The following is a 14,984-nucleotide window of genomic DNA, read 5'->3' on the forward strand; positions in this document are numbered from 1 at the left end:
ATGGTAAATAATTGCTTTGTGAGTGTGTTTTGCATCCGGAAATTAACTTCGGAAAGGAACCCCACCCCTCCCTCTAAAAGATCCTTAATAATAGGGCACATACTTAACTAATTAGGAACGAATTTTCTTATTTATTTATTTATTTATTTATTTATTTATTTATTCATTCAAACGAGTGTTTTACTTACATTATGTTGTGTTTTAGAGTTAATGGAAATGACCGTAAAAATGAATGGATAATGTCCTCATGAGCTGCCAGTACTTTTCCTGTTATTTTACAGATTTCTTTCTTATTTCTTATTTTACAGGTTTCTTTCCTCCCGCGGAATGCCGCTGAATCCTGTGAGCTCGTTGTTTAGAATTGAAATAAATGTCTTGTGCTTCACAGAATATCCACCAGATGGCGCATGGAACAACACACTGTATCTACAGGCCAGAGCAAAATCGCTTATAAAGACTTAGCAATTATTTGTCTTGGAGCGATTGTTAAATATGCTTATAGATTATTACAGTACGCTTCATTTTACAAATAGAATTAACATAATTATCATCAGTGTCTGATAAATTATTAACGGCATGTAATGTGATTGTGAGAAAACCTCCACAATAAAATATAAATCATGGTAATAGGTAAATATGGTAATAGGGACATTGAAAACTGTGTTTACACACGACTGCATGAGTGTAAAGCCGATCATTATTTGATGTGCTTTGTAAACAGTTTATTGCACTAGCGCTGCATTTGGGAGATCATGTTTACTGTAGGCTACACAACTAATTGATTGTGTATATTTAACTTTATTCAGCTGTTAAAACTATTTGAAAAATATCGTGCCTACCAGCTCATTATTTATTATTATTATTATTATTATTATTATTATTATTATTATTATTATTTTGTTGCTGTTTTTGTTCAAATCTAAAGATGCATGCGTGTGCGTGCAAAACGAGAATGTCCTTTTAGCATTACAGTTTCCATAGTAGTGAAATGTTGTGTATAACTGTAGAATTAGTCTAATTATTAATTTAACCAAAGTTTAAATCATTACTCGCTCCGAAATGAATGCTGTTCATGAAATCATTGAAATATTTGCAGTTATCCTACTGTATGAATAAAACACTATAACAAAATCACATAAACAGTGAATAAACTGTACATGGCAAATGAAGGTATATATGTATACAAAGCATAAATCTTTATTCAGATTTAAAATGAGCACTTTGTCATTTGTAATACATATGTTGAGGATCTCATCCGTCCGATGTTCGCCCATGTTCTTCTGATGTACGCTAATGCATGTAGCTTTTTAATAAACTGGGTAAATTCCCGACATGAAACAAACAACAGTTTACATGCTTAGGACGTTTGCGCTGTATGAATGTCCAGACTTCTACGGTGACTGGGGAGGGACATGTTGGGTAGTTTTGTCCTGGCCACAGCATTAACTCGTGGGAACGTGATAATATGTCGTGGTCACGAGTTCATTTTGTCGAAGCAACGACATCCTTTTCTCGTGGCCACGACTTCTTATGTTTGAGGGAGCAACTTATTTTTCTCGTGGCCACGAGTTTAATGCGTAAACAAACATGATCCTAGAAACCCGGGATTATTCGAAATAGATACATATTATTTTTTTATTTTGAATATTTCATTTCATGTGCATTTTAAAACTATGCAAATGAAATGAAGAACTGCTAGTGTTAATGGCGTAGTCCTATTAATTACAGCTGTGGTTGCCAGCGTTGTACTGTTAATTTACAGCTCTTCATTTTTACAGTATGTTACTGTTATTATACCATGTGGTAACTCATTTCATTTTGGAAACCGATTGCTTTAAACCATTCGAGTTTAAAAAACTAGTGTTTATATGGTGTTAGTACAGTGAACGTATTTCATTTGAGTCCACTAAGAAGAGATATTTCTTAATATAAAACCGCAAACACTTAAAGTGTAATAATAAAGCAACCAAAACATGACTTTTACTCGAATCTTTGTAGCTCGTCATTAACCAGCAACAGCACACATTTATGTAGTAAAACACTTGGTAAAGAGACTGTCACTGCATCAGCAACTCCACAGTTACTGCTTTTAAATAAAGCAGCAGAACATCAGTGTTTGTGGCTCATCACTGACTGAAGCACAGGCTCTACTCTCCAGCACAATGATGAGCCACAGCACTAAAGTAAACTAACACACCTCTCTTGTGCATTAATACAGTTCAGGTTAATATTTACTCTCCTTATCAGTTAACGACTTTGCATAACCTTTTTCTCTATGAACATTCACTAATATTTTAGTGAAATTAACTTGTTTTGTTTGGTAAATCTGACTATGTTTTACAGTATATTATTTTTTTCCTTGAATTAATGCTAATCTAATGGCAGCTCTGGTTGCCAGCATGTTGCTGTTTTTCTACAGTTTGTTGCCGTAAATTAATTAGTTTATTACTGTTAAATTACGTTTCATGCTGTTTTTTTTTCTTCATCTTACATCTTTAACCCTTTAAACCCCACAGCAAAATGCTCGGTTTAAAATGAACACTTATAATGTGTCCACACCACAGAGTGTTAGAGTGACACTGAATCAGTGCTGAAGTTAATGAGATAATTATGTGATTAATTAAGTGCTGATTGAGCGTTAGTGATGAACACCTGCTGAACCTGATGAACACAAGAACTACAACTGACTTGTACTGCAGTGATTTTATTGGTTTTGAGGTTAAAACCAAGGACTAGTTCACAAAAGTAGGTTTTTTAAATACTCTCAAATATTTAATGAACAGTTTGATTGACAGCATTGGTCCCAGCAAAGTTGTTCAGAATGAGGAGATCTATTATACGATATGAAGATCTAGTGTACACAGCAAAAAGTCCGGTGTTGATTTAACTCCCAGAGAGTTGATTTCAACACTTTTTCAGAGTTTATATAGCTCCACACTTTCCGGAGTTAAAGTAACACTTTGAAAGTAGTTACAAATTTAACACCTTATTAGAGTTCATTTTTCTGATTCTAAAAAGTGTTAAAATAACACTTAAAGGCATTCAAAATTCAACACTTATCAGATGCATGTTTTAGCTGGGTAAATATAGTTATACTCTGTTCTAAAAATATCTAAAACACTTAGAAAGGAACTGAAAACACAAATTAATTTATCAACTTGTTTATTTTTAATTCTCCCTTGCAGTACACTTAAAAGTTTCATTAAAACATAACAAAAGAAGGTATAACATACAAACCTTCATCTGCAACACTGTATGAGATTTGAATATCAAATGGCTTATAATATAAAATCTCAGACATTTTTAAAATACACTTTTCCTCACTTCGTAGTACTCTAAAAGCATGAAAGTGCTCATCAAATGTCTCTGTAAACAGCTTGTTTGACAGTAAATAAACGTTATTGTCAACCAAAAGTACATCACTTATTTGACAAAAAACTGGAATTGTATCTTCCATTGCACTGCAAACAGCAAGTCCAGCTCTGTATTCTACACCATCAACTTTAACCCAACTTGTTGAAAAAACATCTTTTGACAACAACATTTGAAGAATTTCATTGTTGACCACATTCTCAGGTCTAAGGGAAAATGATTTAATTGGCCTAAACTCATTTTGTTTGAGGGTAAAGCAATGACCATCTGATGTCTTTTAGCCAATGATTTTGTGATGTTTTTGAAATTTTTGAAAAAGTCTTTAAATAGCTTGTGTTTGGCCTCAAATCTCATAGACCACATATGTAATAAGGGGCCAATTTTCCTTATAGAAGAGGGGTAATGGATCATAAAATGATGCTTAGGTAACAAATTCTTTTGTGGATACAAGGACTTAAATAGTTTGTGGTGGTCCGCAATCAAATGCTTCAAATAAATTGTCATGCCTGTAGTTAAACAAGGTGAAAACACAATGTTCATTATTTGAAGCAACAGCAACAATAAACTCCAGTGTTTGTTTCCTGGAGGAACAATATCACCAAACAAAAGTGGGAGGTTTTTCGCAAGACACAATGTCTGAATGGAATTTAAACCAATTCCATTACAAGCACTCTCCAATATAACCTTTGTGGGACGGTTTTTACGTTCCAAAAACCCATAATCAAAGGAATAAATCCTTGAAAGTAAATCCTCTTCCGAAATTAAGTTTGTGTGAGATATCCAAAAAGTAATTTCATTTCATACTGAGCCACACCTTCAAGAAGATCATGTATTATATCAAATGAGTAGTTATGGCAAACATGAAAATACTTCAATGTGTTTAGTGTAGATTTTTTTTTCAAACCATACAGTGACCTCAACTGTGGGTTTTCTTGGAGAGACTGACAATGCATTTCATAAATTTCTTTTCCACGAAGGATCACTTTAGGATCGTCTTCACTGTACACTGTTTGAGAATCATTTTTATCAATTAAACAAAGACGACAGAAATGATGGGTACTAAATGACTCAATAAACCCCAGTATTGAGTGCATCCCTAGATTATCTCCAGTTATCTGTGCAATTGTGCCATATATCTGCTCATCTGAAAATGGAAGACTTAATCCTTGGCTTTCCAGTACTTTTATATCATTTATCAATGGTTCCAGTATAATATCAAAGCCATACTTACTTATATCTTGTGTGTGAAAGAGTGACAACAAATGAATGTTCATTAGAACAGAATTAAATTTTGGGGGCAAGTTTCTTACAATAAAATAAAGACAGCCAATTTTGTGAATGCAACGTTTGGAGCCAAGGGGATTGGCCGTTTCAAAATCATCATAATATATTTGAATTTGTAAAGCATGTTTCTTTGTTGTAAACAAAGGGTGGGTTTTAAAATAAGTACCATCATTAAAATCTGAAAAAGTGTCAGGCTCTGATCTACAGGAGATCACAAATGTCTGAATTTCTGCACATGAATTTCAACGTTTCTAAAATCGGAACATATATAAAAGTATCTTTCACTGGTACTTGGTCGTAATTACCAGATTTCTGATTCAGTCTGCTGTCATATCTCACTCCAAGTGTAATCTCAACTGGCTCAACAACTCCCCATTTTTCTTTGAAGTATTTATTTCTTTTCCATTCTGTATTCAGATTTGTGAATGGATTTTCAATTTTTTTAAAAAGATTCATCTATTACAGATTTGTATGGGTCACTTGTAGGTAAAGCTGAAAGCATGTTATGCTTTGCTTGTGAGTGAAGCTCATCTGTTAGGTCCTCTAAATCTCTGACAATTGATGACACTAAACTATTTGGAATCCCACTTGATTGTAATTTCACTACAATTGATTCACACAGTTCTGTAGTACGCCTGGAATCATTGTTACCAGAGGAAGTACTGGAACAAGGAGACTGGTGCTGAGGATTAATTTGGTCCTCCAAAGAATCTGCTTGAGATGTGCTTACAACCGGCTCACTTAAGGAACATGCAGCAGTTGAAGTCTGAGCAATTTGCTGAACATTGCTATGAACATTATTAAGGTGTTTACGAAATCCGGCATATGTTTCGAACTGATGCCTACAACCGTGCTGAGAACAACTGAACGTGCTGAACTTAGATCCAGGATAGTAACTATGTTCACCTCTTAAATGAGAAATCAACTTTTGACTGCAAGGGTGCTGTTTCTTACAAATGAAACAGATCAGCATCTCTCAACATCACAATGCGCTGCAATTAAGATAAGGTTACTGTCTGGTTAAGCAATCTGGCTCTCAAGTCTTTGACTCTGGGTGACTCCTTCATTTGCCCCACATCAATGTTATACACTGTTGTCTGCAGGAACGTGTAAAAGTTGACAAGTGCTCTGTCATAAGACAAATTAAACACAAAATGTGCTTTGAAAAGTTCATCAAATGCCCCTAGAGAGCGGTTTGCCTGACACGGGATCAGATGCTTGTCCAAGGCGATGTAGAAGCTTTCAATCTTGCTTTTCTGACGTCCAACAGCAAGGAGGTACGGATGCTGCCACTGGGTGTTGTTGAGATGTTCCTCCAAACTGCAGCATGACTAGGGTTGAAAAACACCAAATATTAGACACAAACATTATGTGCAGCAACAGAGAAAGCAACATAATAAAAATCACTGTTGAATCATTAACTCATTGTCTAGTGCAATATAGCAGTGACTGAATAATTTCATTCCTCTTTGAGAAACCCACAACACATTGAATAATAAAACTACCTTATTAAAGATGACAAGTCTTTTAACAGCGTCACATGCACTAATTTTTGGACACTTCGGTCCTCCTGGTGATGGTGGAAGGAGATGAATCAGCAACAAAAGGGATGCCATTTCCTGGTCATGAACTAAAAACAGAGATTTACATAAATTACCTGGCAACTTTAAGGTTGACGAGGACACAGAGCCACTGAGTTGTAAACATTTGTGTTCAGCCTACACTTCTAAAGTTAACAGCTTCAAGTGTACTTACTTCTTGTTTCATCAGGATCACTTTCTTCAGGTGTTTCAGCTGACAGCAACAACTGTGTCAACTCTGGTGTTGAAGCCAGTCGCTTGGTCTCTTTTATTACATTTGGTTTGAAGAACATGTCCCACTTCTGAAGCAGTCTGGAGGAAGTCTCATCATCAAAAAGCAGAGCGAAGTCTTGTTCCACCTTTAAGAAAGATGATATTAAACTATAAATAATACTCTCAAACTGTATGCTATTGAAAATCTTTGATAAGCTTCTGCCGATGTTCAAGGTCTCTCTCATTTTCTGAAAAATTTGGGACCTGTCTGTGGTGTGATTGAGTAAAGACATGGCTTCTTTGCAAGCATCCCCATGAAGTTGCCCTGTAAAATTAATAGCCCTTTGGCCTTTTGGTCCTCCAGGTGTAACATCAAGAGGGCTATCAGGTGGCAAAGATCCTCGACAGATCTTCCGGTGGACCGTTTTCATACGCCAGGCGATATATCCTGTGTTGCTTGCTGGATCATAGAAGTGTTCCTGAAAACATTACAGAAATTGTAAGCAAGTATAAGACAAAATCTCAACAAATTCAATTTTAATGAAACGATCTGTGTCAAAACATTGCAAGTACAACATGCAAAACCAGCTGAGCAAAACCAACAAACTTACATAGCCTTTCTTGGAATACGGATCTCTCAGAGAAGGAAACAACATCACTATGCCTAAAGCATACTGCTCTCTGATTGCTTTAGTGGGGAGTTGCCTAAAAGAAGATTTTTTCAAATTATTAATCTTAATTTATGCAATAACCATGCAGTTATTTGGGAAAACAGGAAATGCAAAATGAACGCCCATGTGTTTCAATCATGTGAGCCACCAGTATATTTATCATTTGTCTTCTTGTGGCATCTGTAAGCGTTTCTGTTGCTTGATACTCCTGTATTACTGCTTCACCACCAGACTTGGATTTTAGCACATCTTCAATCAACTAAATAAAACAAACATGAGAATGGTAATTATATTTCCAGAAACTCAGAGCAGTTAACCAGAAATTAAAATTTTTCTTAATCATGTCTGTCCAAACTTACAAGATTGATATCTTCAGAACACAAATGAAGATATGTTTTTTTTTAAATCTGACGGGTTTCTGTCCGTGCTTTTTTTTTTTTGTATACATTTTTTTAAGATATATCATTTAATATAATGAAATGGTTTATAAAAATGTTTGCTGCATAAAAATTGTCAAAAGGAGGAAGAGAAAGCTCTCATCTCTGTATTCTTCAGATAAATGAAAGACTTCTGAGTTCTGACCTGGTTAGCAGATGCTGATGCTGCCTCCTCAGTTCTTTGTCTCTTGTTAGGGACTTCACTTAAGATGACAGTTGATGCACTTGAGCTACTGCTGGAGTCAGACATCTCAGAAGAGAAGGAGTCTGAAAAATCTAAAAAATCAGCAAATATTAGAATTACAAATATTGATGACTACTACACAAATCTTATTTTTAAACATGAAAAAGCAAATGTCTCATACTTATTGTGTGCTTAATGATTGGCTCCTTATTTAAACTCAATAAAACTTACGATCATTGGAGAAAACATTCAACACCACATTGCCTTGTCCAATGAGGTCACTGAATATTTCTTCATCAACTTCAGTCCCTGATGCAATCTCAATGACTGAAAAAGATAAAAAGATAAAAATGAAACCCTTTCTTGCTTCACAGCTCAATTATAAATACACAATAATCTGATGCTAACAATTCAATTAAATTTTGAAAAAAAAAAAAAAAATCATTATTTACGTTGCATTATAGCATTCAAAAGTGTATGCTTAAAGCAAAGAAATCGTTATGAAATGACCCAGGCGATATATGCAAACTATTTTATTATATTTTAATCATATATGTAATCATTTTAATCAAGTGAAATAAAACAAACCTTTTAGGTGAAACTGATGAAAGTCAAAAAGTCCTTCAATACGATCCAACTTCACATACTTCTGCTGTTCGCCGTAGTTCACCTGGACCAGCATTTTGACACGCATGCCTGTACAGGATACACTTGCACATAGTTTTTCAGGGAGGTTTGCAGGTAAGTTTATTCTAGCGTCTTGGAGATATTGCCACAGTTCTTCTGGATTTAGTCAGTGTCAGTTTGTTCTGTTTCTTCATGTAATAATAGACATGACTCAATGATGGTGAGACCAGATCTCCGTGTGGAGCACCTATGTGATCTATTGTCACACTTCTTGTACATACAGAAATCTCACTGGATTATTAAAAATAATGGCAAAAGCAATGTTTGGAAATGTAAACTGATATTTCCTACTGACACACTACTGTAAATGATGTAAATAACTGACTTAAAACCATTTATTGGGGTGAAAATACAGACGTGCCTAAGACTTTTGCACAGTACTGTATATATGCATGTATGTGCGTATATTAATGCATACATATAAATATACACAGTACACACACATTATGTAAACACAGACTTTTATTTTGGATGATTAATAGATTTGCTATTAATCGATTTGACAGCCCTAATAAATAATATGCCGTATCTGATATTGAGAAAATGGTCTATTAGTGATTGTGATTTCAACTTTAGTGAAGTTACATTATTACACCATTAGATGGCAGCAAGGACAGTCTTTATGAGTGAGTAAGTAACATACTTTTATATCGAAAGAGACCAAAACACGGACATTGTCTTTACTTAAAACAACACATTATAAGACATAATTGACAAATACACTGAACAGTACTGTCATGGGAAATTCGCTTGACTGTTATAAAGATACAAAGATATGGCTTTTGAGTATTGAGTGTTGCATAACCATGGGAAACATCTAAGAGTTAGGAATGTGAACCCAGTTCCCTGAGAAGGGAATGAGACACTCTGTCAGTTGCTGACGCTATGGGCGATGTGTCCCATGGCACCTGGTGTCTGAATATCGTAAAATCACACCAAACCTATCGGCAGACAGCAGTCAGATGGCATCACAGGGAGTATCCTTTCACATAAAAGGGTGACTGTTTTACATCAGGTTTGTTTTTTCTGAATGGAGAAGCAACGGGATGCCTTAGAGAGGGCAACAAGGTGTAGCATCTCATTCCTTTCTTTGGGAACCAAGCTTGCATACATAACACCTAGACATTCCCTTTTGAGGGAACTCAATGCTGTGTCCGTTGTTGACACATTTATTTAACCATTAATGAAACGGGCCCTTTTGCTTTAGCTATAGGACAGTCTAGAGCCCTTAAAACCATGGCTATCTTGGGAGATTACAAAAAGAGAAACACAAGCGTAATGGAAATGTAATGGAAATGTAATGGCGTAATGGAAACAGAAAAGTATATCAGAGCTCCTCAATTCTGGACCTCGAGATCTACTTTCTTGCAGACTTTATCTCCAACCGTGATAAAATTCACCTACCTGCAACTTTCTAGTTATCCTGACGTATAGATTGTTTCAACGGCAACAACACAGACAAACATTATGTGGCCCAAACTTAACTTTCGGTAGACTTCCACAAAGAATCAATAACAACAGAGTCCCTGTAAAGTCGATTATTTTATTGCAATTATTATAAGCTAAAATATACATATAAATTAAACATAATATAAATTGTTATATTACTAGCCACTAGCCAGACCGATAAACAAACACAGACCGGAAGTTAACTTCGGGCCAGATGCATGCATCCGATGAAACTGTCTGTAGCATCCAGAATATTAGTTTGTTCTGGTTTCACTGAATAGGGATGAAGCGAGACTTTTCTGGCTCAAGGATTAGCAGTTAATTTGGAGGTGCTCTACCAGTGATGAGATGATTTCAATCAGTAGCTGTGGATACATGGACTCTAATAATCCAACTGTAATCAGACTAGTAGCACAATCGGAATTAAAAAAGTCACATGTAACCAAGTCAATCGGAATGAATTGCCAAATCCAATTAAAAATTCAGTCATATTGTAAGGAGTGGTTTATTCCTCTTGTAATCCGATCGACAGGACATGTAAACAGGACATGTAAACACTTTGTATGTCACACAATGAGCTGCTGCTGTTGTTGTTGTTGAATAAACAATGTGTCATTCTAAAACTCACCTTTCGCTCAGCGTCTGTGAAGTGGGGAATGAAAATGTCATATCAGTCCTTGTTTCCAACTCTCAAGCACAGACAACAGAAAGGGGTGCTTTAACTGCATGATAAATATAAGCAGCACAGCACAACAGCTCTTGTGTTCATCATCCTCTAATTAGGACACAAAATCAGGGCTCGACCTTAAGCCTTGTCCTTAATACTTGCTCTAGCATGCCCTGAATGACCAATTCACTTGTCTAAATAAAAAAGTTACTTGTCTGGGGAAATATCATTTATTCTGAAGCAATATTCTCATCAGTGTTCTATCAGCTTTTACATACTTCAGTCTGCTTATTTGTGATATTCACTGCATGGGCATTTTTAACCTTATTAACTGTAATCATCTTTCATCATCATGCACCTTTAACAAAATCACAAACTGATTCTTTGTTGGAAAAAAATCACTTTGTGAACTTTTCAAAATAATTTAATAGTATTCTCTTTCTCTTTCTCTCTCTTCTGACATCACATATCTGAAAACTCGAAATATCTATTTCCATCGAAGAGAGACTCTGAAAATGGGTTCATATTGGTCACAATATCAACAATCCGAAGAGGAGAAAAAAAGAATCCAGGAAGAACTGGATCGAATTAAAAAAAAAGAAGAAGAAGAGAGAAAAGAAAATGAGAAGAAACTGAGAGAACTGGAAGATTTTAAAATGAAAGCAGAAGAATAAAGAAAAATAGATGAGAACAACAGAGCTAGAGAACAAGAAGAAAAGAAAAGAATCCAAGCAAATAAAAACTGACGTCACACCTAATGTGCAACGACCTAATATAACAGTACATAAGGAGCATTAAAACTGTTATTAATGCAAGATATTTTAATGCAGTATGTTTAATCATCACATGCGATTACTAGTGGTGAATGCATTATGCAGCATTCTTAATTTGATTTCCTTTTTCCAGAAGGATGACAAGTTGTGTATTCTTATCTTCCGTATGCTTCTGTAACTCCTAATTACAAATTAAAATGATTCATCCTTAAGATCTTTAGCAGTCATCTGGATGCATTTCATTTAAAGCATTGTATTTTCTTTTATGATGTGTTAAGCTGTATTGCTGTCAGATAAGAGCCTACCTGTGCTTTTTCCTTGTTGCACTGCTATAAAAACAACAAATATTCACCCACTAATTAAAAAACAAATCTTCTGAAATCCAAGTGTGTTTTCTTTTAGAAATTGCTTGTTCTTATTTTGAAAATGTGGGCATGTGGGATTTTATTTGTTGTTTTTCCATTTCTATTTTGGTATCATTTTAAACAGACTCAGAGAAGAGTTCAACTGTAAAAGTGTTACTCATTAAACAAATTCATATTTACACACATATAATTTATGTTCTAGAAAGGGATATATTTCAGAACAGAGACTACAACCAGCTTCATCAGAAACATGCCTGACTCGGAGACCATTGACCTGGCTTGTCTTGGCCGACCGTTTCAGGTGGGAATGCTGTATGATTGCAGAAAGGATTCTCTCATTCCAGGTATTAAAATCACAATATGCTAATATAGATATGAAATAAAACTATCCAGACAGACCTAAAACAGAGAATGGATGAATACTCTTGAAGCTATTACTAAAACATAAGCCAAAAATGCACTCAAAGTAAAATAATTTACAGTACATGTTCATAGCATGTTTCCATAGTTCTTGGCTTAATATAACAGGCAATTATATTTATATTCCTTAAAATTTCTTTTAAGGAATAACTCTCTGGGACTCTGATATGCTGCAGAAGAATATTAATGTACATACACAGCCAAACACTGGCTTCAAAATCATTGCTTCAGATTCAAGTGAAGACAAAGCAGAAGCTTTGAATGTCTCTGCATCTCTTGAAGCCAGCTTTCTATGTGGATTAGTCAGTGTCAAAGGATCAGCTGACTATTTACATGACAAGAAGAAGTCCAAAAATCAGTCTCGAGTCACTTTACAGTATCGGACAACCACACGTTTTGAGCAGTTAACTATGGAGCATCTTGGAGTAGGGAACGTAAAGCACAGCCATGTATTTAAAGAGGGTTCGGCCACACATGTTGTTACGGCTCTACTGTATGGAGCTCAGGCATTCTTTATCTTTGATTGTGAGGTTTCATCCAGTGAAAGCCATCAAGACATACATGGCGACCTCCACGCAACAATCAAAAAGATTCCTACAATATCAATTGAGGGCCAGGCATCTTTGACCATGAAAGAACTGGACAAAGACAAAATAGACAAGTTCAGCTGCACTTTCCATGGAGATTTTGCTCTGGAAAATAATCCAGTTACTTACGTAGACGCCATCAAGGTGTACTCAGAGCTGCCGAAACTGTTGGGGGGAAAAGGAGAGAATGCTGTGCCCATGACCGTGTGGCTTTATCCTCTGAAAAAACTTGATTCAGCAGCTGCTCAGTTGGTCAGGGAGATCAGCGTTAGCCTGGTACGACGAGCACAACGGATCATGGATGGACTGGATGATTGTGACATTCGGTGTCAAGATCTTATGAGGGACAATGTCGCCATCCAGTTCCCTGAAATCAAAGCCAAGCTCAAAAACTTTAAGGACCTCTGCTCAGAGTACAAAGTCATTTTTCAGAAATATCTCTGCAGGCTTCTTCCATCTATAAGGGGTGGAGGAAAAGAAGAACAGGAGCTTTCAGATTTTCTGAACAGAAAAGAAATGTCCCCATTTCAGGGTGTTCTGATAAATAAGTACCTAAATGAGCGAGAGCGGGAGATCACTGTGGTTGGATCTTACCTCGACATCATGAAAGACATCCCTGTTCTTTCAACCAGCAATGACCTGGACAAGATTGTCTTGAAAGCATCCAATGACTATGTGGTAGCCTTTGCACTCTCCTCCTTAAATGAAAAGGAACTCTACCTTTCAGACTTAAAGAATTACCTTAAACAACAAACAAGTGACAAAGGGGAACAGCCAAGCTATGACCAAAGCTCTACAGAAAGGGCAAAAGAATGGTTTTCTTTGGAAGATGTAACTGCACAGAACAGGGAAAACATACAGGCCTTCGTAGATTTCAAAGAAGCCAATAAAGGAAGAAAGAACATTGAATTCTGCATTGTATCGATCCCAGATGAACTCAGCACTGCCTCTTCAATTGTGTTTATGAACGAGCAAAACTCATCAGCTCAGAGTACGAGCTTCCCTCAAAACCCCCAATGCCCAATTTCTTGTGCGCCGCGCATGACTGCATATATCTGCAGATCACGCCTCCTGACCACGGCGTTAGTTGTGTGACCTCGTACTGTATTTCATACAAGTCTGCAGAGAGCTCTGAATGGACAGAGGTGTACACTGACGGGATTTCTGATCAGGTCACTGTCAAGCAGCTACAGCCACATAAAGAATACTGTTTTACCTGTAAGGCAGTGTGTCGTCCAGGTGTGAGTCTGGCAAGTGACAAAACTCAGTTCTTCAAGACCCTTCCATGTGCTCCTCCAGGAGCACCCACAGTCAAAAGAGTAGAATCTGAGTCTGCAACATTAACTTGGGATGTCCCTAAATCTGTGGGTGAAGATATTATGGTCACTGGATACGTGTTGGAATTCAGAGAACGACCAAAGGATCAGGAAACCGAAAAGCCATGGACATCTGTGAAATCTGCAAGCAGGGATTACACTATTCAGGGACTGAAAGCAAACACAGCCTACACAGCCAGAATTTTTGCAAACTGTGGAAGTGATGGAGTGAGTCTCCCCAGCCCTGAAACTGTGTTTTCTGCATGTTCAAAGAGCAAATCGTCAGACGAGGCTGGAAGTGGATTGTTCCTGGTTCATTCTTCACACATACAGAAGGGGAATCCTTCAATTTATAAACTGACACTACGCAAAAAAATGAAAGAGAATGTAGAGTTTGATCAGTATGTCTTTGGAAAACAGGTGGAGGAAGTGAAAAACAAAGTCATTCTTCTTGTAGGAGCGACAGGTGCAGGAAAAACCATGCTCATCAATGTGATGGCCAACTACATACTGGGCGTAAAGTGGGAGGAAGTGTATCGCTTCAAACTAATCCACGAAGAGACTCATCGCACACAGGCCGAGAGTCAGACATCTATCGTCTCATCTTATGAGCTGTACAGTCAGCCTGGCTTTAAAATTCCCTACCCGCTCACAATCATAGATACACCCGGCTTTGGTGATACAAGAGGAATCGAATATGATAAACTGATTACAAAGCAGCTGAAAAGCTTTCTTTGTAGCCCTTTGGGAATCGATCACATTGATGCCGTCTGCTTCGTCGTTCAGGCCTCTCTGGCTCGCCTGAGTGCCAATCAGAGGTACATCTTTGACTCAATTCTGTCCATTTTTGGCAAAGACATCGGAGAGAACATCATGATTATGGTGACATTTGCAGACAGTGAACAAATCCCAGTCCTGGAAGCCATCAAAGCAGCAGATCTGCCCTGTCAGAAAAATACAAAGGGAGAGCCCATGCATT

General features: G+C 36.7%; 2 protein-coding genes across 2 annotated transcripts; one reads left to right on the forward strand and one right to left on the reverse strand.

The window, feature by feature from the left end:
* Window positions 1-5,195: 5,195 nt before the first annotated feature.
* LOC128317065 (uncharacterized) lies at window positions 5,196-8,435 on the reverse strand. The gene is made up of 8 exons (XM_053242344.1): window positions 8,330-8,435; window positions 7,973-8,068; window positions 7,703-7,833; window positions 7,243-7,379; window positions 7,061-7,154; window positions 6,433-6,595; window positions 6,162-6,226; window positions 5,196-5,987 (listed from the first exon to the last, which is right to left on the reverse strand). The coding sequence occupies exons 1-8, from the start codon at window positions 8,433-8,435 to the stop codon at window positions 5,655-5,657; spliced, it is 1,125 nt and encodes a 374-aa protein (XP_053098319.1). The 3' UTR covers window positions 5,196-5,654.
* Window positions 8,436-11,898: 3,463 nt separating this feature from the next.
* On the forward strand, window positions 11,899-13,823 carry LOC128321644 (stonustoxin subunit alpha-like). The gene is made up of 2 exons (XM_053241959.1): window positions 11,899-12,026; window positions 12,247-13,823. The coding sequence occupies exons 1-2, from the start codon at window positions 11,933-11,935 to the stop codon at window positions 13,782-13,784; spliced, it is 1,632 nt and encodes a 543-aa protein (XP_053097934.1). The 5' UTR covers window positions 11,899-11,932; the 3' UTR covers window positions 13,785-13,823.
* The last annotated feature ends 1,161 nt before the right edge of the window (window positions 13,824-14,984 follow it).

This window comes from Pangasianodon hypophthalmus, chromosome 19 (assembly GCF_027358585.1).
Source record: "Pangasianodon hypophthalmus isolate fPanHyp1 chromosome 19, fPanHyp1.pri, whole genome shotgun sequence".
In the NCBI taxonomy this organism is placed as follows: domain Eukaryota; kingdom Metazoa; phylum Chordata; class Actinopteri; order Siluriformes; family Pangasiidae; genus Pangasianodon; species Pangasianodon hypophthalmus.